The following is a 24,816-nucleotide window of genomic DNA, read 5'->3' as shown; positions in this document are numbered from 1 at the left end:
TTTGAGACTGTCACGCACAGTGCACATATCAGGGAATCCACTGGGAAGGATTTATGCTCTCTTTGGGTCTCTGATCTGGAGGAGCATCTCCAGGAAAAGAAATCACTTTCGAGGGGTGAATGTCTGGTTTGCAAACCCGACCAGCTGGAGGCAGGTAGAAAGTTTATGTTCACTTGCGCAGACTCTCACAGCCAGCTTCGGCTTGAACCCCAATGAGCAGAGGGAGATCTTCTTGTAAAGAGCCAGGCTTCCTCTGCATAGCACACACAGAAAAGATTTTTCCAGGCATCCCATGTAACCTACTTAAGAAGGCAAACTATTAAAAAAAAAAAAAGACATTGCACATTTTGATTACAGAAATGGATGCGTTAGTTCCAGATGTGTTTTCTATGTTGTACAAATCTGGGCAGGCAGGACATGGGAGCACCTGGCGGGGGTGAATTGCCACACAGTGCCCTGGCGATGAAAATCCCCCAGAGTAAGAAGGCTTTCGCCCTCCAGACAGAAGAATCATCAGGGTGACAAGGGAGCAAGGAGCTACTGAACGACTCCTCTTAGTTTCTTTTTTCCTTTTCTCTGTATGAATGGAAATCAGTAACAGGTTTCAAAAACATTGACTCAGCCCTCCCACAGAAATCCCCAAATTAGAAAACAAAAATGAGCCCTTCCCTCTTACAGGGGCTGGGTAGGAGAAACATGCATTTGAAGAGTATTTCTGCATTTTTGCAAACGCAGTTCACCGTGTGTGCAAGGACTTCTACACAAGCACGGAGAGGATAAATTTCCCCTTGAATTTGGTGACCTGAAATCGTCTGCCAGACGAACGCGCACTTTCCTTTTGGGTGTCGGGATCTCAGGGTGAATGCCGTCCTTGGCTACAGGCAGGACCTCCGCCAGGTCCTCTCCCTAAGTCCTCAGTCTCTCCTTTTCAGGCCCGTCTTAGCTGCGCTGTCTGCAACCCATTCGTGGAGGTGGGTGGGGCATCCCCTATAAATAACTGCTAAAGCACGCATCCTTGCTATGGTACCCCTGACAGAGGCCACCAGCCTCCGCCCAGGCCACGGGCAGATTCCTGCCTCACTGCCAGCCATTCCGTCCCCTGCCGGGGAAACCTGCAGGCTACCAGGGAACTGTGTCCCCTACCCAACCCCACCAAGGGCTTCCGGTTCTCGGGACCCTGGAGGAGCAACAATAGCCAACACTTTGGGGCCCACTTGTGGGCGCCAGGCACCATTCTGAGCACTTTAGATACGGCGTCCTGGTTACTGTTCCCACAACCCTCTAGGGCAGGGGCTATCACCGCCCTTCTTTACAGATGGGTAAACTGAGGCTCAGAGTGGTTAGGAAATTTGCACAAGGTCCAGGACGAGTAAGTGTTGAAGAGGGGATTTGAACCCTAATATTCTGAATTCTCCACATACCCGATGAACCGTGGCACCAGACTGGCCCTCCCATGGGGCCGCCCTGCAGAATTTGGAGACAGTGACCCTATTCCCCAGAGCCTGCACCAGGTCTGAGGGCCGGGGCCGACCTTCCTGGGGCTGCCCCTCCAGCATCCCCTTGCCGACACCCTGCCAGCTTCTGATGCTGGACTTCTGATCCTATTTTTAGAATCACATGCTTAAGGCATACCATTGTATGTTGCAAAATTCCAAGTACTCTGTATTTTTGTCCTTGATGCAATTCTTTTTTAACTTTTATTGAGTAAATCAAAACACGGGTGCTGGACTTTCGGCAAACATGAAAGGCGGGCAATGCATTTTCTCCACAGCCAGCTGTTCAGGTGAAACAAATAAACAGCAGCAGTGACAGCAAACGAAACAAAACAAAACCATTGAGCTAATGGCTCCCCAAAGTCCACCATTTAATAAACAGACCACAGTACACTTGGACCACATGACCTCTGGTCAGAAGTGAGCCGTGCACTGTCTCCCGGCCCCTTGCTGGTTGACAGTGGTCTACCTGACACCCCCTTTTATTTATGTAGACACGTGCATACTGTGTGCAAATCCACTTAGGAACCAGACAAAAATACAAGCTGAGTAATAAGGTAATAATAGCTCCCCCTCCCAGACCAAGGTCTAAAAGACGGTGGCAGCACGGCACGGAGGGCCAGGAGAGAAGGGACGCAGGAAAGAGGAGGTGTCTCTGGCCGGGCGGCCCAGGGGCCAAATTCTGACCCCTCCTTCCCCCAGCTGTTACAGACTCAGGAGCTAGGGTACCCGGACCAACTCAGCGCCACTGAGAGATGCCCCTGTGGAACCCAGTTTAGTGGCCTACCCTCCGGGTCCAGCTTAGGGGTCATGCCCAGTTCTCCTGGTCCAGGGGAAGGCCTCATTCATCCTTGAGGGTGGGGCGGCTGGCGCCTCCGGATTGGTACAGCCCTCGTGGGTTCAGAGGGAGTCCGGCGCCCAGCGGGGAGGAGCCTGTCAGAGACAGGCAGTCTCCCAACCTCCACCCGCGTCTGCAGCCCCGACCGAGCCTCTTCCCGGGGTCACATTCTCAGCCTCCCCTCAAAGCTGGGGTGGAGCGAGGTTTGCCCGAGGAAGGCCCTCCGGGAATACCAGTGAGGCTGCTTCTGGCCCCAAAGGCCGCCGCACGGCCGGCAGGAGCCCGCAGCTCCTCGCGGGCTGGACTCTGGCCGGCTGGCTCCCCCCCCCACCCCGCCCGTGCCCCATCCCAGGAGCTGGTCGGACTCGAGGGAGCCCCCACGTCACCCTCTCTCGAGTCCGTGCACCATCTCCTCCTCACCGACTCCCAGCTTCGGAGCTGCGAGCCTGTGTGCCGGCCGCCCCGGGCTCGGGCCCCGCAGGTGGAGCCCAGCTGCGCCCAGGCGCCCTGGCGCCGGGCTCCGGTGCTGCCTACCTGGTACCGTCGGAGCCCCAGGAATGGATGCCCGAGCCGGCCCGGCGCTGGCGCGGGCTGCGCGCGTAACCTCTTCGTGAGCGCAAGGCGGATGCGGGCCGCAAGGCGGGCGCGGCTGGGCGGCGGCGGGCGGGGAGGCAGGGCGGGCGCCGGCCGCCGAGGCGGGTTATATGGGCGCGGGGAGGGGAGGCGCCGCGGGGAGGGGGTGGCCGCGGGCGTTAGCGCCTTCCGCAGCCGGCGGGCGGGAAGGCAGCGCGCGGGCCGCTCAGCCGTGGCGGGAGGAGCGCGCGGCGGCGGGGCCAGGCTGGGGCCAAGGTTGCCGCCTGGCGCTCCGCCCCCGCAGCTGGCCGCGGCCGAGTCGGGGTCCTGGGGCGCGCTCCGCCCCGCCTCCTTCCCGCCGCCTTTTGGCGCGCGTCTCCCCTGCCGGCCCCGGCGGGGCCGCCTGCCTTGGCTGGACGCGCCCCGGACCCTGGGGCCCTGCTGCTGTGGAGACGGGACGGCGACCCTCGGCCGGCTTGGGGGCGCGGGAAAGGGCGCGCGGGAGCCGGGAGTGGCGGGGCAGAGATGCAGACCCCGCGTCCCGATGCCTTCCTTCCCCAGACGTTGCATCTTCCGGGTCTCGCCCCTCCGCCCCCATCGGCGCTGGACCCCTCCGCGCCAGGCGCTGGGAACCCAAGGTGCCAGGAGAAGCCCCGCGCCTCACAGGGGTGTCGCAACCCGGGTCCGCACTGCCAGTGGCCGAGAGGGACGGGGAAGGTCTCGGCCTCAGGACCGGGGCTTAAGTCGAGCTACCTGCTTCCGGGTGGCATTAGCCCGACTCCTCCGCCCAGGAGAGCCCGCCACCCACGCCGCCCACGCTGCGGAGGTCACGACCTCGCCGTGGCCCCGCCCCTCATTGCGGATCAGCTGCGACCCTCTGGACGCGTGACTCTCTCGGCCCCAGCCTGCTGTCTTCCTGGGTGGAAGACGTGTCCCACGGTCCCTAGGGAGTAGTAACAAGGAAAGCAAATACTCCCAGGTCCCGCGGCCCGCACCTTGCCCCCTCCCCCGGCCGCTGCCTCCTGGCCCCGGGGGTAGGATTCCGTTCCTCGTTGCGCAGGTAGGCGCGCGTGTACACGACGACACGTGGGTCGTGCACGAGGCATTGCTTTCTGCGCGCAGAGACCCGCCTCAGGTCGAGGCTTCTCTCGGGCTCGCGACACCTGTGGCTCCAAGGTCCGGGCCTCCCCCCAGGGCAGACCTGGGCTTCCAGGGCTCCCACCTAGTACGTCGGGCCTCGGCTGCAGAACCCGACATGCAGGATGAGTTTTGAAAGGCTCTCGGCGGCGGCACCTGTTGTGCGCTGCCTACTTGTGCTCAAAGGACCGGTTATCTGCCTCCGAACCGGTGCCCCCAGGCCAAAGGGAGCCCCGCGTCGGTGTCGCCCGTGGAACTGTGCGCACCCCCGGCTGGTGCAGACCCGCTTCTCTGGCTGCACGGGGTCCGCACCTCACCTGGCGCGTCTGGCAGACTTCCACGCACTTTTATTGCTCACCTATTGTTTGCAAGGTGCGGGAGCAGGGGACGGGACCCAAAGATGAATCACAATCGGGGGTTGAACTGGCCGGGGACAGAAAATGCCGGCACTGCGAAGCAGGACGCCTGCTTGCATCCTCAACCTTTTCGTTCCGGGAAGTTGGGGGTGGGGCGGGGGGCTTCTGCAGGGCGCAGGCCCGGGCTGGGCGCGCGGAGGTGCGAGGAGGACCCAGGTCGGGTCTTGGTTCTCAGAACGCAGGGTCGGGGCTGGGTGTCAGAGTCCGCGCGAACCCGTGAGCAGCGGACGCGCCCGCGGGTCCTGGACCAGGCGGCTAGAGGCTGCTGTTGGGAGAAAAGGACCGGGGTCCCCACTGGGCGAGAGGACAGGCACGCGCCGGGCAGCGAGCAAGGTCGGCAGAAGCAGCGCCGACGAGGGTGCTCGCTGCGGTCCGTACCGAGGGCGGGTGCGGCTGGCCCCGGGTCCGGGCCTGGGTGTCCTTCTCTGCGCAGGTCCGCGCGCAGGTGCGTGCGTGCGACGGACAGGCGGGTGCACAGGACCCGGGTGCTCTCCCTGCGGAGCAAGCGTCAAATTCGCTCTCTCCCTGATCCGATGCCCTCCTGAGCGCGAAGTGACGGCTTCGCTGCAGGCGTGGTTGCCAGATTTAGCCAAAAGACAAACGAGGAAAAACGAGTATTTATTTATATTCTATGTATAAAATACAATATATGTGTTATGTATGTATTATGCACTATAGCATCTATTATATCTATACAAACGCCTATTTGTGTGTGGGTATATTTGCATGTAAATATGTATTTACATTAAACACAAATACATAGAAATACACACAGGACGCCAGTTAAATTTGGATTTCAGATAAGGGGATAATTTTGTTATAAATATGTGCTATGTAGATATTTGGGGACGTATTTACCCTAGAAAATGACTCGTTGCTTATCTGAAATTCAGTTTAAGTGTACGTCCTGCGTTTTATCTGGCAACCCTAGCCGAAGGGGACCTCGAGGCCTCTCCCGCTCGGTGACTGGCGGAAATCCCGGGTGGGACGAAAAGCGGCGCCGGCTTCGCGGCGCTGTGGCGTGCGGGGCGGGGAGAACTACGAGCCCCACAATGCCGCGCGCGCGCCCTCGGCCCTGATTGGCTGCGGCGTGCTTCCCGCCTTCCCGTCACTTCCGGCCGCGGAAGGGCGGTTGCGGCGGGCTGTGCCGGCCCGGCTTCGCGGGCGAGGAGTTCGGCGGCCGCCATGAACTTCTCCGAGGTGTTCAAGCTGTCCAGCCTGCTGTGCAAGTTCTCCCCGGACGGGAAGTACCTGGTGAGCGGCCGCGGGGCCTGGCCGGCGGCGGGCCCTCCGCGGGAGGCGCGTGTCCACAGCGGGTGGCGCGGACCCAGGATCCGGGAGCGGGGCGGCCGCGGGGCCCGGATGGAGGGAGCTCGGGGCCCGCAGCGGTGGACCCTGCCTGGGCAGCGGCCCCCGGCAGGCGCCCCGGGCAGGGGGCCTGGGCTGCTGTTGCAGACAGGAGACCCGGGCAGGTGCTGCAGATCAGTTTTCAAAGCGACAGTGTGAAAAACAGTAAGCACAGGACACATATGTGTTCTGATCTGCAGTCTCTCTCCCACGCTCCTTTTTCCGTGCAAAATTCATGTGGCCCTTTTTTTGATAGAAGTTCATGAAACAAAAACCCAGGAATCTAGTTTGACCTTGATAAGTACAAAATGAAGCAGTTAACATTTAAGAGTCCATTCTTGTTTTTTTTTTTACTTAAGTATAGTCAGTTTGCAACGTTGTGTTATTTTCTGGTCCACAGCATCGTGTTTCAGTCCTACGTATACACACATGTATTCGTTTTCATGTTCTTTTTCATTATAGATGACTACAAGATGCTGAATATAGTTTCCTGTGCTCTACAGAAGAAACTTGTTGTTTATCTGTTGTATACACAGTAGTATCTGCAAATCTTGAACTCCCAGTTTATCCATCCCCACCCCCTCTTGATTTTTAAACTGTGATTACTCTGCTGTTAGCAGGAAAGCACACTCAGGCACGTCAGCTATTTACTTGAACGTGGGTATTAACAAATATGGACATGAAGTAGCTGTACCTTTAGGAAAGCTGTACTAACAGTTGAACATTTTCAGAGTCAGGGTTAGGACGAAGGTGATGCAGGCGTCCTCCCTCCTGAGTCTCCTTCACTCCCACCCTGCTGCCTGCCACGCGCAACACTTCTGCCACATCTGATCAGCAGTGTGTGGGCCTACCCCCAACACCAAGCAGTTCTCCACACCAGCTCTGTGTCCTGCAGTTTGACTCAGTTCTGGCACTGTCTACCTAGAGAGAGCGTCACATTCCCCAGGTTACGGGCTCAGTCCAACAAGGCTGCCCCCCTCTTCAGACGCCACTTGGAAGTCCAGATTGTCACCTGTGCTTCTGACCAACTGGCTGTGGATTGGAGGTTTCCATGATCTGCTCTTTGGGTTCCACTAATTTGCTAGAGCAGCTCACAGGACTCAGAGAACACGGAGGGCTAGCAGTTTATTGAAGGATGTGATACAGCCAGATGAGGAGGCGCACAGGGAGGGGCCTGGCGGGTCTTGATGCAGGAGGTTCTGTCCCCTGGAGTTCAGTGTGTCCCCCTCATATATAGATGTGTTCATCCATCTGCAAGCTCTCTGAGTCCCATATTGGGATTTTATTCAGGTTTCATCACATATGCATGGGTGGTCATTAACTTTATCTTCAGGCTTTTTCCCTGAAGAGAAAGGGGCTGGGCTGGAAATTCCAGGTTTCTAGTCCTGCTGGGTCTTTCTGGGGAGTAGCCCCCACCCAGGTGCCACCCAGGGTTGCTCCCCAAGAACAGAGCATGCTCCTCTGACCCAGGAGGTTCCAAGGGTTTCAGGAGCCCTGTGTCAGGACCTGGCGGCAGAGACTAACGTGTGTTTTCCGTTCTCTCACAGTAGGTAAATGAGCATTTATGAAATGCCCTTACTCTTGCAGAAGTTCAAACCTGAGCATTCGCTTTCTGTTGGTTCGCCCCAAGGTGGGCCTTGAACAGAGGGGAGAGCCCCTTCTCCTCTGAGCGTCAGCCTCCATCCTTACTCCACGCAGAGTCTGCAGGCAGCCAGGCCAGAGGGCTCGGCTGTTCACAGGGGCCTTTTTCCCAGCGGCTTCCCGCTTTAGTTTTTGTCGTGCAATGAAGAAGGGAGCAGAAAAAGACTCGAATCGAGAGTTTTAAAATGCTGCTTCTTCCTGGAGTGGAACGGGTTTAACTCCTAGTTTGTGTGTTTCAGTTTTCATCTTTTTATTGACTCATCTTTTGTTTAGAATGTGCTCTCCAGGCGATAAACCCGAGGCTATCTAGACAGAAAGCATGTCTGAAAGGAGAGGAGGAGAGCCTTCCTGAGCAGAGGGCGGCGCTGATGCCCGAGAGCCCCCCACCCCCTCTGGTGGAGTGCACGCCAGCAAGGCCTCTCCTCTCCCCTCCCAGGCTTCCTGTGTCCAGTACCGGCTAGTGGTCCGGGATGCGAACACTCTTCAGGTCGTCCAGCTGTACACATGCCTGGACCAGATCCAGCACATCGAGTGGTCGGCCGACTCGCTCTTCATCCTGTGTGCCCTGTACAAGCGGGGGCTGGTGCAGGTACGCTGCCCGCGGCTCGGCCTGCCGCCTCCCCGGGATCCCCTTCCCCACGCAGGGTCCTGCCCTGGGCCCTCCTGGGCAGGAAGGGAGGCAGCGCAGCTCAAAGCCCGCTTCCTTCTAAGGTCATCATAGTTCTCTCGTAGTTGAAGTACTTTTAAAACAAGAAGACACTTAAATATTCATGATCTGTGACCACATTAACTCAGGAACGGGAAGTGTTCGGACGGCAGCCCAGCAGCCTACACACCGTGTGTTCAGGGAGCGTTGGGTGGGGTGTTTTGTTTGAGACCCCAGACTTAATTAACTGAATAGGGTCTTGAGGACGGCAAAGTGGAGAAACCCTCCAAACTACAGCAAAGTGACGTCACGGAGAAGCGTGGCCTCCTCTGGTGTCGTCCAGAACCAGCCCTTCAGACTGGAAGCCTAATTAGTGCCCTGGTCTCTCTCACGAACCCAGGTGTGGTCTCTGGAGCAGCCAGAGTGGCACTGCAAGATAGACGAGGGCTCGGCCGGGCTGGTGGCTTCCTGCTGGAGCCCGGACGGGCGCCACATCCTCAACACGACGGAGTTTCATGTGAGTAGGCGCCCGGATGCCTGCCCCACCCTTCCTCCGGAGATGGCTTGGGAGCATTCCGGTGGGCGATTGGGAGGAAGAAACACGACTTTGGTCATCAGAGCGTTACAAGCCCATGAGTGTTGTTATATACTCTTTTTGCCCAGTTATAATGAAAAGGAAAGATTTTTTAAAAACATTTTAAATTATACGTATATTTTTGGTTTGGTTGATTTTTTGGAGGGGAGGTAATTAGGTTTATTTATTTATATATATATTTGTTTGTTTGTTTATTAATGGAGGTATTGAGGATTGAACCCAGGACCTTGTGAATGCTAAGCACGTGCTCCACCACTGAGCTACACCCTCCCCCAAATTATATTTGTAAGGGTTGAAACAGTTCCTTTGATTCAACAATAGAAAGTGAACTTCAGTATGAACAAATTTACATCCTTCCTCTGAGGCGTCTGATCTGTGGCACTAACCCCTTCATTCATTTGCTCCTCAAGCCTGGGGCTTCCTCTGGGCGCGGGGCGATGGGCAGGAGCTCCGAGTGGAAGAAGAACATTTGAAATCTGGTAGTAAATTGGAGATAGCTCGGGCACTGTGACTGCGTCTCATAAACGCATCACATTAGGGCATTTGGCGTCTCGAAGGTGTTTGCTGAAAGGTCTTTGGTGTTAGCGGTGTGGTTTTTGGACATAGAAAAATGTATGGGTCCCTTTAACGAGGTGGCTTTTGGCCTTTGGGTGTGAGTCCGCTGAGGTCGTTGGGTCTGGGTGCTGGCCCATCGCACCGGCCCAGCCCCCGGCTCTGCAGGCGCAGACTCTGCGCGGTGACAGCGTGTTTGGCGGGACGAGTGTTTATCCCCAGCCACGGGAGTGCGGAGTGACCCGCAGGAGTTCATTCTGCTTCTCTGAGTCGCATCGCTGGAAACAAACTCCAGTCGCGAGGGGACGGCCGAATAGCTGCGTCAGAGCGCCGTGGCTGCGCATGACCTCCGTCTCGGTTTTCAGACATACTTTACAGGTGACGTCTGCCGGTAAGGCCGCCGGGAGTGCGGCCGGACGCGAAGGGGCCGGGAGCCTCCGCGTTGTGCACCTGAACGTTTTCCAGGGTCTCGGGGATGCCTCAAGCTTTTCACACTTCCTTGTCTAACATTCTTCATGCTTGTAATTCTTTGGGCCAAAATTCAGCCTCCGATGGTCACCTGGCAGGGGGTCCTCATCTCCCAAACTTCAATGTGAAAGACAAATCGTGAGCCCCTTGGACAAGGGGTCGTGAGTGAGAACCGAGGTGGCCGGTTCTTGGGGTAGACACCTCGGGGTGAGACCGCCGGGAGGCGTGTGCCATTTTAAGAGCCTGCAGCCACTACCCCACGTGGCTATGCCCCTGGCAGTCCCACCAGCAGCTCGGAAGAGGTTCAGGCCCACGGCCTCAGTGACGCTGGTCATCACAGCCTCTTCTGCGATCAGTCTCATGTGTGGTGGCATCTCATCATGGCGTAATTTGCGTTTGTCTTACGACGGACACATTCCCTGTGTGCTGGTCACCGCGTGACTTTGTATTTCTCTGCGCTTCTGTATTAGGCCATTTGTCGTGTTACTGAGTAAAGGCGTATTCTGGCTACAAGTCCTTTGTCAGACGTCTGTGTAGCAGATATCCTCTCCTGGGCTGTGGCTTGCTTTTTCACTTTCCTTTGAAAGGGCAGTTTTTCATTTTGATGGAGTCTCTAATCAATTTTCCTTTTTTGATTTGTGCATCTTGTGCCTAAAGAAATCCCTGCCCAACCCAAGATCATGGAGTGTCTTCTGTTTTCTCCTAGGAGTTTCAGGGCGTGAGTGCCTCAGTTGGGGTGTCTCATCTGTCTTGAATCTCTGTCCTTCCCCACATTGCCCCGTTGACAGAAACCAGTTGTCTGTCTGTGTGTGGCCCTGTTCCTGGACCCGTCTTGTTCTGTTGATCTGCTGGTCTATCTGTGTGTCAGCACCAGACTGTCCTGATCGCCAAAGCTTAATCGTAAATCTGGAAACCAAAATCAGTGTGTTTTCCAGTCTTGTCCTTTTTTGAAGTTGTTTTGGCCATTCTAGGTCTTTTGCATTTCCATGTCAATTTTAAAATAGTCAATTGCTTAAAAAAAAAAAACTGTGCTAGGATTGTAACATTGAGATTGCGTCCAATCTATAGACCAGTTTGGGGATAATTGCTTCTTAACAATATTAATGCTTTGGATCCGCAGACCTGGGGTGCTTGTTTTCTTAAGTCTTTAAAATTTTTTTCTAAGCTGTGTTTTCATTGTACAGATCTTGCACATACTTTATAAAACTTGCTCCTATGTGTTAAATTCTGTTTGTGAGCTCTGGACCTTTAGCTTCAGTGCAGGGGTATTTACCCCGCGGGTAGTCAGGCAGGTGTGCGTACGTAAATGCGGAGCACTTGACCTCTAAATGCATGCGCTTCTAACAAGAGAGGGAAACCACACACATTTCCACACCGATAAAGAACTCGATAATCTGTTGTTGTCAATTTGCTATATAGTTCACAAGTTAATTTTCCAGACAATCTCTAAGTTGGAAAAGGTTATTTTAAGTATTTTTGCTTCAGTACTGGAATTTCCTGGTCACCAGCAGCACTGGGAATGTAATACAAGCGCACTTATGTTTTTATGTCAAGGAAAGTTGAAAGTATTGTGGAAAAGGAGGTGAGAAAAGTAACTTTCTCAAAAGCAAGTTTCTCTTGCAATCAGCATTTGAGTTCACACTGGAAGTACTTGAAAGTGTACCGTGTCCTGAGGGGGCTGTGGGGTCCTGCCGAGGACAGACGCCTTTAATGGGTGGGTAGGCCGTGACGGTGGTGCTGTGGGGACAGACCTGAGGTCCCAGGTCAGGGCCATGATGGCCCCTTCATCCTCCCAGGGGCCCAGGGCGGCCCGTCCCCCACCCCTCCCCAAGGTGCTGCCATGTTGTGGGGTTGATGGGTTTCACTGCCTCTTCTTTTCTTACTGGATTTATTAAAGGTATAGACAGTTTGGTTTTTAAAACCTTTTCTTGACGGGACAGTGGGTGAAAATCAGGCCTCAGTGCTCTGTGTCTTCCGTGGCCGGGGCAGGGCGTGCAGCGGGCAGGGCGCCGGCGGTCCCCAGGCCTGGACACCCCACCTTTCCCTCCTCTCCTCACTTCTCAGATCCTTTTTTAACCCCAGCAGTCACTTTAGTCTTAAGTTTGCACTTTACAGAACCACAAGGGAGAAGGCCTTGAGGGCGAGGGGTTGGGGGCCGGGGGTGGTGACAAGGGGGAGGAGGAAGGCCCAGAAGTGAAGCCCCCCATCTGGGGACAAGCACATGCTGTCCCCAGGCCCCCCGCAGGGCCTCCCGTGTCCGGCTGCCAGGCCAGGAGACCTCCAGACACTGCCATTTGACGTGACACTGGCGGGCAGGTGTTCAGAACAGACACTGCCAGGCCAGGGGCTCTGAGCATCCCGCCCCGCTGGGCTGGGAAGTGTGCACCTTCCTTGGCTGGCTCACACCGCACGCCCGCCTCGGCCTCTAGGAGCCGGGGGGTTAGAGGAAACCCGCCTACCTCGGGGTGCGCCTCGCTCCCGGGGCGCTGGCGCCGGCGGTCTGCAGGTGCCTGTGGCGCTGCCTTTCCCAAGAAGGGCAGGCACTTCCCATAGCATCTGAGTCTCCGGCCCCGCAGCACATGTGCTCCCGCGTCTCCCCGGTGCGGGTGAGCTTTGCAGAGGGGTGGTTTCAGGCATCAGGTTTGGTTTTTTCCTCTTTTCTAAGAGGCGAAGTGGAGAACACAGAGTTAAACTTCTAAGCTAAAAACAACAGCGTAGTTTGCAGGGGTCACACGGGTCCAGAAATGCACTGCCCACCCCGCGGGTTGCTTCCCGGGAAGGCCTGCAGTCTTTGTAAAGCTACGGTGTGACCGAGAGCAGTTTTTCAGCCCGTGTTCCTGATCTCAGCGCCATGCCCAGCGAGCACAGCTTTGGTGGTGTCCACTGGCCTCGGGGCTGCCAGTGGCCAGAGGTAGCAGGTGCCCTTTTTTCTGTGCACCTGTCCCTCAGTTAACCTCCCGACAGCCGATGAGAAGGGTATGGGGATGGTTTTGGAAACAAAAGTTTAGAAACTCTGCTCAGGGGTGACTCTTCACTTTTAGGGAGTCTCGGGGAGGTGACAGGCAGGCCCTCCCCCATAGCTGCAGGCGGCGGGCCTCCTGTGCTCACAGAGTTGGGGTTACAATGCAAGGCTCTGTGTCCCCTCACTGGTCCCTCGTTAACATGTCTTCTCTTCTGCACCAGCCTGGTCAGCTCTGGGCTACCTGTGTGCAGAGTGACTGCAGTGGTTCCTGCAGAAATCCTCTGGGAGACAGGGCACAGTGGGGCGTCCACTCAGGGAGTCGGGCCGATTTCTGTCCCTGCCAGCCTGGGGGCCAGGCCGCCCTCCCACCTGTCCGGAGAGGCAGAGCCATTTCCCCATTACCTGCTTCAGGAGACCGAGGGTCCCAGATGGGTTTCCCACCTAAACGTGTTTCTGTGACTAAGTGACAATTTTAGGTTTGCTGTTATGTGAGAACTGATCACAGCACACCGTCCCCTGGCCCTCATCTACAGAGGGTGCCTGAAGTCCCTGAGCGTACCGAATCCTACAGACAGGCCTGTGGTCAAGCTGAATTTATAAGTTAGGCCCAGTAAGAGATGAACAGTAACTCACAATGAAATAGAAGACATAACAGTACACCACAATAAAAGTTAAGTGACTGAGTCCTCTCCCAGAAATCTCACTGGCCTGCACTCAGCTTCTTGTGATGATGTGGGATGACAGGGCAGGACGGGGGCACTGGCCTGGCCTTTGGCTTCGGACCGCACGTCAGGAGGACAGGTCCTCTGCCTCGGGTGGTCCTGGTCCCTCGGCCTCGGCGATGTCGATAGTGGGGATCCGGGCGGGACGGCGCTGGGCAGCACACCTTCATCCCACTGCTCAGAACGGCACACGGTTTTGTACTCAGGAATTATTTCTGGGATTTTCCATTTAATATTTTCAGACCACAGTTGACTATGAGTGACTAAAACTGGGGATAAAGGGGGACCATGGCACTTTGGAACTAAAAGCGCTTGTGTTTAACTTTGTGTCACTCAGATATATTGTTACAAAATGCAAACAAAACCGAGTGGGGTGGGGAGCCTTAAATTTAGCAATAGTAAAGTGTGAGTCTGACGTATTTCTTCAGATGGAAAACACCCAGGACCAGCGATACTGTTGCTTCCGAAGTAGACCCCTCCTTGGGTGCTGGCAGTCTGGTTTACGAGCTGCAACAGTCTTCCAAAAATGCTGAACATATACTGTTTCTTTTCTCCTCCCCCTTTCCGGGCAGCTGCGGATAACCGTCTGGTCCTTGTGCACGAAGTCTGTGTCCTACATCAAGTACCCCAAAGCTTGTCAGCAGGGTGAGTTGGCCAAAGCTGCTCAGAAGTTTCTCAAAAGTAAGCAAGTAGAGACGGTGCGTCAAGACAACACGCTGTTTGAACTTAAAGCTGTTTAAATGCAGTTGCCGGCGGGGGGGTGGACCTTTTTATCGTGGGAAATTCCAAACAGGCAAAAGGTAGCTTCAGCTGTGTATCAGCTCATAGCCAGTCTTTTTTCTCTACACCCACCCCGCCCACGATTATTTTAAAGTATGTCCGCGACCTCCTAGTCCTCACTCTGTAAACGCTTCCACCTGGGTCTGTACAAGACAAGGACTCCCTTTTATGTGACCTCAGCAGCTAACGAGGAGATTGTTTTAAGGAAGTCAAGGAAGAAGGGTTTACACGAAATCCCGAACCTCTGTTACCGAACCGGGTGTTCAGCCCCCTTCCAGTTGGTGTCCCGTCACGGGACCCCAGCCCACACATGGAATTCTGAACTAAATCCTCCACTGACTTAACTCTGTGTGCTCTGTGAGGGATGGGGTCCTGTCCCATAGGGACGTCCCGGGGCAGGAGGACTGGCCAGTGTCCTCTGTGCCAGCTGGGAGCACCCCCCACCACGACATTTAACTGGGCTGAGAGCTAGCTGGGTGCCCCACTGTGGAGTCATGAAATTACACGATCGTCTTTCAGTCAATGAACAGAAGGAAGCAGTACGTAATTTGAACGATCTTTCCATTTTTTCTCTTGCCATCGACAGTTTGAAACTCACATTTGAATGAAATGCAGTTGAAACAGCAGGTCCTGCTGCAGAACCCAGGGAGCTGTACCCAGCTCCTTGCAGCATAGCCTGTCACGGGAAAGACAGGGTGAGGCACGCTCGCGCGCGCACACACGCGCGCGCATGTAGCCGAGTGCTGTGCCATCCACCGGAAACAACGCAGCACTGCAAACCGATGTACGCCCGCTAAACAAGGTGCATGAGATGCAGCTGTACGTTTATTTCTCACGTTTATAGCTTGATGTGAGTGCCCCTCCGAGGACACACACAGCTCTCAGTGGAACGGCGGCCGTGTCATTTAGGTGTTTTTTTGACTCATGAGGTGCGAGCTGCGGCCGGGCTCGGTGCGCTAATGGACCTGGAAAGTACAGCCTGACATTTCAACCAGAAATTCTCATCTTAAATTTACTTCTTGGAAATAATTCAATTCAAAACTAAAAGGAGGGGGAGTGGCGGCGAGCCGGCTTTGAACCCCCGAGTTTCCTGCAGTTACTTTCCCGGGAGCGCGCGCTCCGTGGGGCACGCGCTCTCAGCACCCTCTGGGTCACCGGCCTGGGGGTGACCCCCTGCCCGTCTGAAGTCTGGGGGGCAGGTGCTGGCGCTGCAGAGCCCGCTGCAGGCGCCGCGTCCCCACTTCAGACCGCCGCTCGCGCTTCCTCATCCTCCCTTGAAAACTGACCGCTGCGGCCTCCTCCGTGGGCCTTTCCGTCTCCCGGCAGGCCTGGCCTTCACCAGGGACGGCCGCTACCTGGCGCTGGCGGAGAGGCGGGACTGCCGGGACTACGTGAGCATCTTCGTCTGCAGCGACTGGCAGCTTCTGCGGGTGAGCGGCGCTCTCCCCGCCCTGAGCAGGCTCCCCGGGGAGGGCAGGGAGGGAGGGGAGCAGTGTGCTCCCTGAGGTTCTGGGGGGTCCCCCGTGCAGCGTGGGGAAGCGTGATCCCGCGTCTCCAAAGGCAGGTGTGCTGCACAGAACACGCATCAGTGAGTATTTCTAGGACTTGGCGAGCTGGTGCGTGTTTGGGCTGTGACCAGTTCGTGTGCCACCAAATCTGAGCCACCTCCTTTCTTGTTAGTTAAACGGTATTTGCATATGTGTGGCCCTCCCAGGAGGAGTGACCTGGAGTTTACACTGACCCAGTGCCCGCCCCCTGGAGGCCGTGGACCCAGACACACCAGCTGAGTGGCCGTCTCAGCGCGGGGCAGGGCTGTCCTGGGAGGTGAGGCTCAGCCGGGCAGGAAGAGGGGCAGCATGTGCAGCCTGGGGGCCAGAGGCAGAGCCCCGTGGCAGCCAGATGCCCTGCCTGGGGACCTCCCTGGCACTCGGGCAGGATTTCACAGCTGCAGGGCAGAGCTGTAGAGATGTTTGTCCTGCTTGAGAAGGAAATTAAGTATGAAATGTGTTAACATCAGCTATAAAGTAAACGTATGTGTATCTGTTTAAGAAAATTTTTTCAATTTCTTGGATCTCTCCCTGCGCCGCTGTGGGCAGCACTTTGACACGGACACGCAGGACCTGGCGGGCATCGAGTGGGCCCCCAACGGCTGCGTGCTGGCGGCCTGGGACAGCTGCCTGGAGGTAGGGAAGCCGCCGTGTTATTTGCATGCTCTCCCCGTGCTCACGTTGCCGTAACTGTGAGTCTTCAGACGTCGAGCTGGAGAGCTCCCATGCCACCTCAGAGGAGGGCAGTGTCCTCAGGCACGTTCCTGCCCCGGGTACCTGTCTCTCCGAGCCTCACGTGACATCCCTGTCCCCGCAGTACAAGGTCCTGCTCTACTCCTTGGATGGCCGGCTCCTGTCCACCTACTGCGCTTACGAGTGGTCCCTGGGCATCAAGTCCGTGGCCTGGAGCCCCAGCAGTCAGTTCCTGGCGGTCGGGAGCTACGACGGGAAGGTGGGAGACGGCCCACGAGGCGAAGCCCGTCGCCGGCCGCTGGGCGGCTCTGACCCTCGCGGTTTTCCTCCCCAGGTGCGCGTCCTCAACCACGTGACTTGGAAAATGATCACAGAGTTTGGGCATCCTGCAACCATTAATAATCCCAAAATAGTAAGTCTGGAAGGCATGTTTCTATTCGTACAGTACTTGGGGAAGGAAGTAGAAAACTGCTTTTCCGCTTTACATTATTTATGGTGATCCGTGTACTGACATCCCCGTAAACCTGATCCTGTCACGTTCCACTGTGGGTCTGCACCAGTGGCCTTCGTTTCTCCTGCCACATTCCCAGCGGGTCCAAAGTGGCATCTGCCCTCCCTCTCGCGCTCCCACCCCCAGGGCTCATTCTGGACCAGCTTCTGCCCCCTACGCTGTGACCACTGAGCATCTGCTGGGCCGCGGGCTATGCTCTGGGCCAGTTGGAAAAGAGCAGGCAGACCTCCGGCCCCTGGAGTGTGGGCTGGGAGAGCCAGATATCTTTCTGGGGTGGGTAGGGTGGCTGCCTGCCGAGGGGTCCTGGGGCCAACACCAGGAGGAGGTGAGGTGGGATCTGGGGAGGAGTTATTCAGGCAGCAGGAACAGGGGCGCAGAGGTCCTGAGGTGGGTAGGTGTGTCTGTTCACTCAGCAGGCGCTGGCCTGGGTGCTGGGAGACAGGGACACAGACAGAAACCCTGGCCTCGGGGGATGGGGGGACGAGGACAGACACCCCAGCATCCGGGCCACAGTGAGGGCAAGGACAGAAATCGCAGCCTTATGGGGACAGTAGGGATGAGGGCAGGCACCCCGGCACTGGGGACAGCGGGGACATGGACAGACCCCCTGGTGAGTTGCCCACAGGTGAGGGACCTGAGTGAGAGGCGGGGGTTGTCGTGAGGAGGAAGGCGGCGGGCGAGGGCTGCAGTATGGTCCCGGGTCAGCTGGGCATTGCGGGTGCGGGGAGTCTGAGTCGGTGGAGGTCCGGATTCGGGCGGTGATTGGACGGCCAGCTGAAGGTGCAGGGGAGGGACTCACAGGCGGCCGTCGGGGTGGGGCCGACCCCAGGCTTCTCAGGGCTCCCCGCGGTCCCCCACACCCTGCCCGCCTGTCCTTCCTGTCCGCCCCGGTCACTCCGTGTCCCACCTGTCAGCCATCTTCACACTTGTGCTGGACCACGGGCTGGCCTGGGGGAGGGGACCAGAGGACGCTCGGGGCGTGGTGAGTGGGGCAGCATCCCGTCCCCCCCAGGAGCGGCCACACGTCCTGCCCGCGTCTGTGTTGCAGGTGGTGTACAAGGAGGCAGAGAAGAGCCCCCCTCTGGAGCTGGGCCGCCTCGCCTTCCTGCCACCCAGAGCCGTGGCCGGTCCCCTGTCGTCCCCAGAGAGCAAATGTAAGAAGTGCAGCCCAGCGGGTGCCACCTCTGCCCCCTTCCCACCCGGTTCCCGCAGGAGTCCTCTCCGTCTAGGTGGACTTGAGACAGTCTTTGTTTTTTTTAAACGCTTTTCCTTCCCCATGATGCCTGGTCAGCGTCCCCTCAGCCCCGAGCCAGCAGGCCACCCGAGCGCTGTCTTGTTGACTGAACACAAGCTCTGGAAACCGGAACTGGACAGCTGGGACGCTGAGGGCGACTTTGTTTTAACGACGATGACGTTTTGTCGGGCGAGCTGGGGCTCGGTGCAGCCGCACAGCTGTGCCAGGACCCCGCAGGTTGCTCACGGTTCAGTTTCCTCGCCCGTAAGATGGGCGTAATTAGGGTGTCAGAGGGGCTGCTGGAACAGCCGCCGGGCGTCTCCTGCCCGCCCGACGCAGCTCCGTCTCCCGGGCCTCGTCCGCCCCGGCCAGGCTCCCACAGAGCCCTGCTCTCCCTGAAGCCCTGCCCCGAGCTCTTCCTGCCACACGTCTTGCTCACGCCCAAGGGCGGTCAGGGCCCGCGGCTCCTCTCCAGCGCCGCCGGGCGGACTGCAGACCAGGGGGGCTCAGGGCGCACTCTCCTTTGACGCCTAGATGAGATCGCCGAGGTGCCCGTCTCCCTGCAGACGCTGAAGCCAGCTGCCGACAGAGCCAACCCCCGGATTGGCGTCGGGGCGCTGGCCTTCAGTCCCGACAACTACTTCCTGGCGACGAGGAACGGTCAGTGGTGCGCCCCACATAAGTGCTATGTCCCCCACCCACTGCTCGGGGGCCAGGGGTACAGCCAGCTTGAGAGGACAATCAGGCCTTGGGCCTCCCGCACACGTCCTGCTGCTGAAGTGGTGGATGTCCCAGCGGCGGAAGCTTCCTGGGTCGGCTGGTCCTGTCAGAGCAGCAGCTCGGCCACGCTGCCTCCCGGCCCTTGTCTCTCCCTTCTGGGTCAAGAGCAGGGCTCTGGGTGCGCCGAGAGGCCGAGGGGCACGACCCCCGCCCGCTGAGACACCGGGTGGGGGCGCAGATGTCACTTGTCTGCTCAGTGTCCGTCCTCAGGAGGGGATGGTGAGGGGCCGTGACAGGGCTGAACCGCGGCCCGTGCGGTCTCCCTCCTCAGACAACATCCCGAACGCCGTCTGGGTCTGGGATGTGCAGAAGCTGCGGCTGTTCACGGTGCTGGAGCAGCTGTCCGCCGTGCGCGCCTTCCAGTGGGACCCACGGCAGCCCCGGCTGGCCGTCTGCACGGGGGGCAGCAAGGTGTACCTGTGGTCGCCGGCGGGCTGCGTGTCAGTGCAGGTGCCCGGGGAAGGTGAGCGCAGGTGGACCCCTGGCAGATGGCGTGTCCCCGCAGACCCAGCCTCCAGCTGGAGGTGGAGGCAGGGGGACACCTTCCGTAAACCTCGGGTTGGCCCGTGTGCACTAGAAACGGGCCGGCTGCGCTGAGCTCTGCAGGCTGGGAGGAGCCCACCTGTGGAACTTGGGGCTCCCACTGGCCTGAAGCCCTGGCCCCTCTTGCTCTAACCTCTGGCTACCTGTCTTTCTTCAGGTGACTTCCAGGTGCTCTCCCTGTGCTGGCACTTAAGCGGGGACTCTCTGGCCCTCCTCGGTAAGGACCACTTCTGCCTGTGCTTCCTGGAGACAGAGGAGGGGGTCGGCACCGCCTCCGGGCAGCGGGGCGACCACACGTAGGGCCCTGCGTGGACAGGCCCGTGTGGGTGGCAGTGGGAACCGTGGGAAAGGACTGTGGCTTCTCGTGGTTTCTCGGGGCTCCTCAGGTCCAGAGGAAATGATTTGCTTTTATTGTTTATAGCAAAGCATTTTTGTACATATGTATGGTATTATTTAAATAAATATTTGCTACTTCATAAAACGGCTAATGCTTTTCCTGAAAGCTTTACATCACAGAAAAGTTTTCTAGGTCAGTTTTGAGTTTGCTGTCAGGAGAGGTGAGCAAGCCCCACGCAGCTGCCCCCCCCCCCCCCAGGATGCTGTTCAGCTTGGAGCCTCCATCCTGTCACTGCACGCTTTGGGAGGACGGCCTGGGCGTCCTGTGGGGCCTGTTCTGGGGTCAGGGGTCGGGGGCGGGCAGGGAGGTGTGCCACCAAGGGTAGGGGGTGCAGGTGCCGGGGCATCCCGGTCAGGGACAGTCCCCGACCTGCTCAGTCAGCTCTGCAGGGAGTGTCCACCCAGAAAGATTGCGGGTGCTCCCCGCGAGCAGCCAGGGCCGAGGGCCGAGCCTCGCTTGTAGGCAAATGAGGATTTGTTCCTCCCCCTCAGGCAGGACTGCTTGTGTACCGCCCTCTGGTGTCTGTGAAGGGAGCTGCACCAGGCAAGTGCAGAACCCTCATTGTGCAGGCACACGCACGCACGCAGGCACACGCACACACGCACGCACACGCACCCCTGCCAGTTGACAGCGTTCAAAACTAGAGCAGGACACCTCCCACTCTGAGATGCTGCACCTGCCGTAATAACTTTAAGAAAGGAACGACACCCACTCAATTCTAAGTATCTTTACCACAAGACCAAAAGCAAGGCTCAGGACCCAGGCTGGGTATGGAGGCTGCTTTTTGACAGACAGGCCCCTGCGTCCAGGTCACGTCGTGCTGACTACAGCTACGCCAGGGTCATAAATCAGGAGCAGGGACCCGTGAGCCAGCACTAAAATCAGCAAAAGCTCCCAGGCACAGGGCTGGGCAGCGGACGGGGTGGGGGCGGCGAGCTGCGACCGCCCACAAGCTCATGTCTGCGGGGAGTGGCGGGAACCAGGACGGGGTCAGCTGCTGCATGAGGCCCTAATACGGTTCCTTTTTAAAAGTGTATCCTTTAAAAGCAAACTAAGCAATTCTCTTTTTAAATACGAGTATGACGATACAAACTTAAAAGTTGTCAAAATTGAGTGCAAAAGAACTTATCCATCTGGCTTTCTCAAACTAATGACTGGTTTTAAAATGATTTTCCGCAAACCTTTTTGGGCCTGGGGAAGATACCGTGAGTGTTATTAACACAATGCAGATGATTACTTTTAGAGAAAGTGTGACTTTAGGGCAAACACACATTTACACAAAAGCACCTGCCTGTTCAGGAGCCGACAGGCAGACTCGCCGAGCTCGCGTCTGCTGGCTTCTTTTGTATTCGCTTGAAGAAGATGGATTAAATCTCAAGATACAAAATTTGACACCAACTGTAAACATTTGCAACTACAGGCACTGGGGTACATGGTACCTCCCTGGGTGTGATCGTCTACGCAGCTGAGGTGCCGACGGGGGTGTTCTAGTGGGATCACCAATGTTTACCACTAACAAGCTCAGGGGCTGGGGTGGGAGGACGGCAGGAAGCTGGATGGAGACACCATGAGAAACAGGAAAAGTGAGGTGCTAGGAAACTGACGCTGGCCAGGACGGGGACAGCCCGATTCACCTTGCTTTCCCTGTAGCTCCGGTTTCCAGACATCCAATATCCGGCTGAAGTATACAGTTCATTTGACTCCGCCAATCACACCCAGACCCTTAGGTCAGGGCCCCGAGCCTGCCAGCAGCAGGGGAGCTGCCCCGAGGCCCCGGGTCCCGCCTGCCCGGCTCCCCAGGACGGGCCCGGGCAGGGCACCTAGAAGCCGACCTTGCCGCGGGCCATGGAGTAGCCCAGCTTGGCCTCGTTGTTGACAAAGGACATCAACCCCACGTAGGTCTCGATGAGCAGGGGGCGTTCCAGGACCAGCACGCCGCCCGCCTGTCCTGGCAGAGGACTCTCCTTCTGGGCCTTTTTGACAGCTTGGATTAACAGCGCTTTGAAGCTCTCCAACTGAGAGAGAAAAGGTGGGGTCTGGTCAGGGGATCCACAGGAGCGGACCCCACGCCTCTATGTCAGCCCTGCTGTCCCCACCCAGCTGAGCACCTGCCCAGCCCTGCAGCCCCGCCCTCAGGCAGCTCTCGAGAAACCTTGGCTCTTCCCATGGTCCCGTGACGGCCGGGCGACGGCAGCACTCACGGACCTTGCTCTGCCGGTCTCCGTGGTTTCGCCACCGTAAACTACCTGATCCTCCCACCACTCAGCAGGCAGCAAGGAGGCCAGGGTGCACAGCTGGCACGTGTGGGGGCCTACTCTCGCCTCCCCCCCCCCCCAGAGCTCCTCTCCTGCTCAGCACATAGACTGCCCAGCTGGAGCAGGGCCGGGACACCTGCCATGCCCTGAAGCCCTTCTGGGACCTTCCCCAAGACAGCCACAGCCACAAAGGGCCACATCATAGAGCCACACTGGCCAGTAGCCACTAACTACACAGGGCTGCTTACATGTAAGGTAACTAACATTTTTAAAAATTGAAAGTTTCTTTTCTCAGTGTAGCCACAGGGTGAGTGTTCCACAGCCACATGTGGCTACCACCCCGGGCAGTGCAGGCTGAGGACGTTCCAGTCACCGCTGGGCGGCCCTGCTCCTGCCATCTGTCCTCTTACTTGGCACAGAGAGGCTGTCTTCTCATCCACGCCGGCCATCGGGTGCTCTATGAATGTGGTGTAGGGCACATTGGTGGACCAGGGGTTCCACCTGTTTATGAAGGACGGGCGGCTCTGCTTGTCCCACTGAATGCGGATCCCAAAACCTTCTCGCCTGCCAAGTTAGAAGGAAGGGACCAGACTTCACAGACGGCCACTGTGCACCCACATCCACTTGGCTCCACTGCTAAACACGAGACTGATGACATTTCAGGACAGAGAAGGATCCACGGGCTTGGACGGGAATGGTGTGGCCAGCATTGACAGCTTTCAGCACTTGCAAACAGGACAGCTGAGCACGCTGTCCTAGCTACGCTACAGCCAGTCTCTGCACAATCAGCAAAGCTTAACAGGTAGCAGGATGACTAGATGAGTGATATTTTTGTAACTTTAAGTCTTTTTTTCTGAGTGTCTTATTGTTAGTTAAAAATTTTAGCTCATCTTAGTTTCCTGAATTCCCTATCCAAATCTCTACATCACAAGTCTAAAATTTACTGTTTAACTCAATGGAGTATACTAATGTCTAGGTTTCCATTTCAGAAAACTCCCCTAACATATGAAGGTCAGCTCTTGAACGTTGTCCCTTAAATGTTTAATTTAACCTTCAGGAACGTCTGCAAGTTACAGTGATGTGCTACCACTTCCATTTAAAAAAGAATGTAATCCTTTCCTGGCCAGAGATAAAATGCTGAGTTTGGTTCTCATCTGAAGAATATCCGCATCAGGTCTACTTTAAGATACCTCGAATTCATTTCACTGCAAGCCTAATAGCTGTCTTTTGTGCCAGAATTCCTTTTAATGCACCTGCTAGGCAGAAGCCACCTGCTTCTATTCTAAGGAGCTCCACCGATTTTATAGCTGAGGCTTTTATGTTTCCAAGTAATGACAAACACAGACATCTGCTGGGGGCTGGTTTCAGAAGGGCTGACTGACTAGGAGGCGCCCGTGGGGGGTTCTCTGCTGAACAGACTTACTTGTTGAGCGATTTCGGGGGGAACTGGAATTCCCCGTAGGAGATGGTGTCCACCGCGCTCAAGGCCACCCTGACCACCTGCTGGCACTGCAGGCTGATGAAGTCGTACTTGCAGACGAGCAGCGCCTGGTCGGTGATAAGCACCAGCCGCTCCTTCTCGTTGTTCCAGTGATCGACCCTGCGGGAGGCAGCAGTCACCGCGGCGCCGCGTCCGCGCGCCGGTGCCCCCCGCCCCAGCCCGCGCCCCTTACTCGGTCAGCAGCCACACCCCCTGGATGTCGCCGTCCTCCACCGGCCGGACCACCACGCGGATCTCCTCCACTGCCTGCTCGATGGTCCCGGGCTGCGGGGGCGGGCAGGCGGAGGTCACAGGTCACGCCGCGCGCGCCCGCCGCGCCCCTCCCGCCCCGCCCCGGCCCGGCCGGCCCCGCCTCACCCGGAACACGAAGTACTCCTTGACGCGGGCGCGGCGCGTGGGGTCGTGGACGCTGAGCGGCCACAGCGTCTGTCGCAGCGGCGTGCCCGCACCCGGCCGCCCCCCGCCGCCGCCGCCGCCGCCGCCGCCGCCCGGAGCGATCTCCTCGCCGGCCGCCAGCACCGCCGTGGGGCTTGTGCCCGCTGAGTCCACCGAGTCCCGCAGCTGCAGCATCACCTCGCCCGCCGCCGAGAGACCCCGGACTGGACCCGACGCAGCCGCCGTCGCAGCCGCTGCCGCTGCAGCCGCCTCAGTCCAGCCCTCAGCCCCGCCCCTGGCCCCGCCCCGCGCCGCGGCCCGCCGCGATTTGCTCCGCCTCGCCAGCCCCGCCTCTGACACCGCCCCTTCCCGCACCCTCAGGCCCTCACGATTGGCTCTTCCCCAGTTGTCTTCTGCGATTGGTCTATCCCGTCATCGTTCACAATCGCTTCCGCCCCTCGCAGCACCGGAAGAGCACGCCGCGCGCTCGCCCACTTCCTGTTTACGGGACTGGGCGGGGCGGGGCCGAGGCCGGTTGCCAAGGTGACGCGGAGGGCCCGCGGGGAGGGCGGAGCCCGGAGCCGAGCGCCCCTCCCCCAGTAAACTCGGGGCTCGCCCCTCCAGGGCACGGCGGGCGGTTGGGGGCGTCCTGGAACCCCGACCTGCGGCACGGCGTCCACCCCCTTCTGTTCAGCTTCGGCTGAAGTGCAGCGGGCATCAGGGAAGGGACCCCGGCCCCTGCCCAGAGTGACCGCCCCCTGGACCCGCCCTGGGTGACCACCCCCTGGATGCGGACCCCTGCGCGGGAGA

At 57.9% G+C, this 24,816-nt stretch overlaps 3 protein-coding genes across 5 annotated transcripts in view; 1 reads left to right on the top strand and 2 right to left on the bottom strand.

Annotated features, from left to right (window-relative positions):
* The window catches only part of TP73 (tumor protein p73), a 64,988-nt gene extending 61,423 nt beyond the window's left edge, over positions 1–3,565 (bottom strand). Inside the window, exon 1 of one of the 3 annotated variants that reach the window (XR_004325295.1) lies at positions 2,866–3,565. The gene's annotated coding sequence lies outside the window, so the exon portion shown is untranslated. The remainder of the gene's footprint in view (positions 1–2,865) is intronic. The other 2 variants (XM_032495013.1, XM_032495012.1) reach the window with 2 other exon arrangements.
* A 1,989-nt stretch (positions 3,566–5,554) lies between these two features.
* Positions 5,555–19,959, top strand: WRAP73 (WD repeat containing, antisense to TP73). Its single transcript, XM_032495010.1, has 12 exons — positions 5,555–5,711; positions 7,882–8,034; positions 8,492–8,608; positions 13,963–14,035; positions 15,497–15,600; positions 16,267–16,353; positions 16,535–16,669; positions 16,745–16,822; positions 17,970–18,075; positions 18,690–18,815; positions 19,207–19,398; positions 19,636–19,959. Exons 1-12 carry the CDS (start codon positions 5,643–5,645, stop codon positions 19,776–19,778), a joined length of 1,383 nt encoding a protein of 460 aa, XP_032350901.1. The 5' UTR covers positions 5,555–5,642; the 3' UTR covers positions 19,779–19,959.
* Positions 19,960–20,587: 628 nt separating this feature from the next.
* TPRG1L (tumor protein p63 regulated 1 like) lies at positions 20,588–24,308 on the bottom strand. Its single transcript, XM_032495011.1, has 5 exons — positions 23,989–24,308; positions 23,804–23,895; positions 23,554–23,730; positions 22,541–22,694; positions 20,588–21,890 (listed from the first exon to the last, which is right to left on the bottom strand). The coding sequence occupies exons 1-5, from the start codon at positions 24,199–24,201 to the stop codon at positions 21,696–21,698; spliced, it is 831 nt and encodes a 276-aa protein (XP_032350902.1). The 5' UTR covers positions 24,202–24,308; the 3' UTR covers positions 20,588–21,695.
* Positions 24,309–24,816: the final 508 nt, after the last annotated feature.

The sequence above is a fragment of the Camelus ferus genome, chromosome 13 (genome assembly GCF_009834535.1).
Source record: "Camelus ferus isolate YT-003-E chromosome 13, BCGSAC_Cfer_1.0, whole genome shotgun sequence".
NCBI lineage: Eukaryota > Metazoa > Chordata > Mammalia > Artiodactyla > Camelidae > Camelus > Camelus ferus.
Note: the sequence above shows the minus strand (reverse complement) of the source record. Positions and strands in the feature narration are given on the sequence as shown.

Excerpts from the sequence above, each read along its gene's own strand:
- WRAP73 (XM_032495010.1), top strand. The coding sequence starts at position 5,643 with ATGAACTTCTCCGAGGTGTTCAAGCTGTCCAGCCTGCTGTGCAAGTTC. Across the intron at positions 5,712-7,881 it reads CCCCGGACGGGAAGTACCTG|GCTTCCTGTGTCCAGTACCG; the intron begins GTGAGCGGCCGC and ends CTCCCCTCCCAG. Across the intron at positions 16,354-16,534 it reads CCTGGGACAGCTGCCTGGAG|TACAAGGTCCTGCTCTACTC; the intron begins GTAGGGAAGCCG and ends CTGTCCCCGCAG.
- TPRG1L (XM_032495011.1), bottom strand. The coding sequence starts at position 24,201 with ATGCTGCAGCTGCGGGACTCGGTGGACTCAGCGGGCACAAGCCCCACG. Across the intron at positions 23,896-23,988 it reads AGGAGTACTTCGTGTTCCGG|CCCGGGACCATCGAGCAGGC; the intron begins GTGAGGCGGGGC and ends CCGCCCCCGCAG. Across the intron at positions 21,891-22,540 it reads AGACAGCCTCTCTGTGCCAA|TTGGAGAGCTTCAAAGCGCT; the intron begins GTAAGAGGACAG and ends TTTCTCTCTCAG.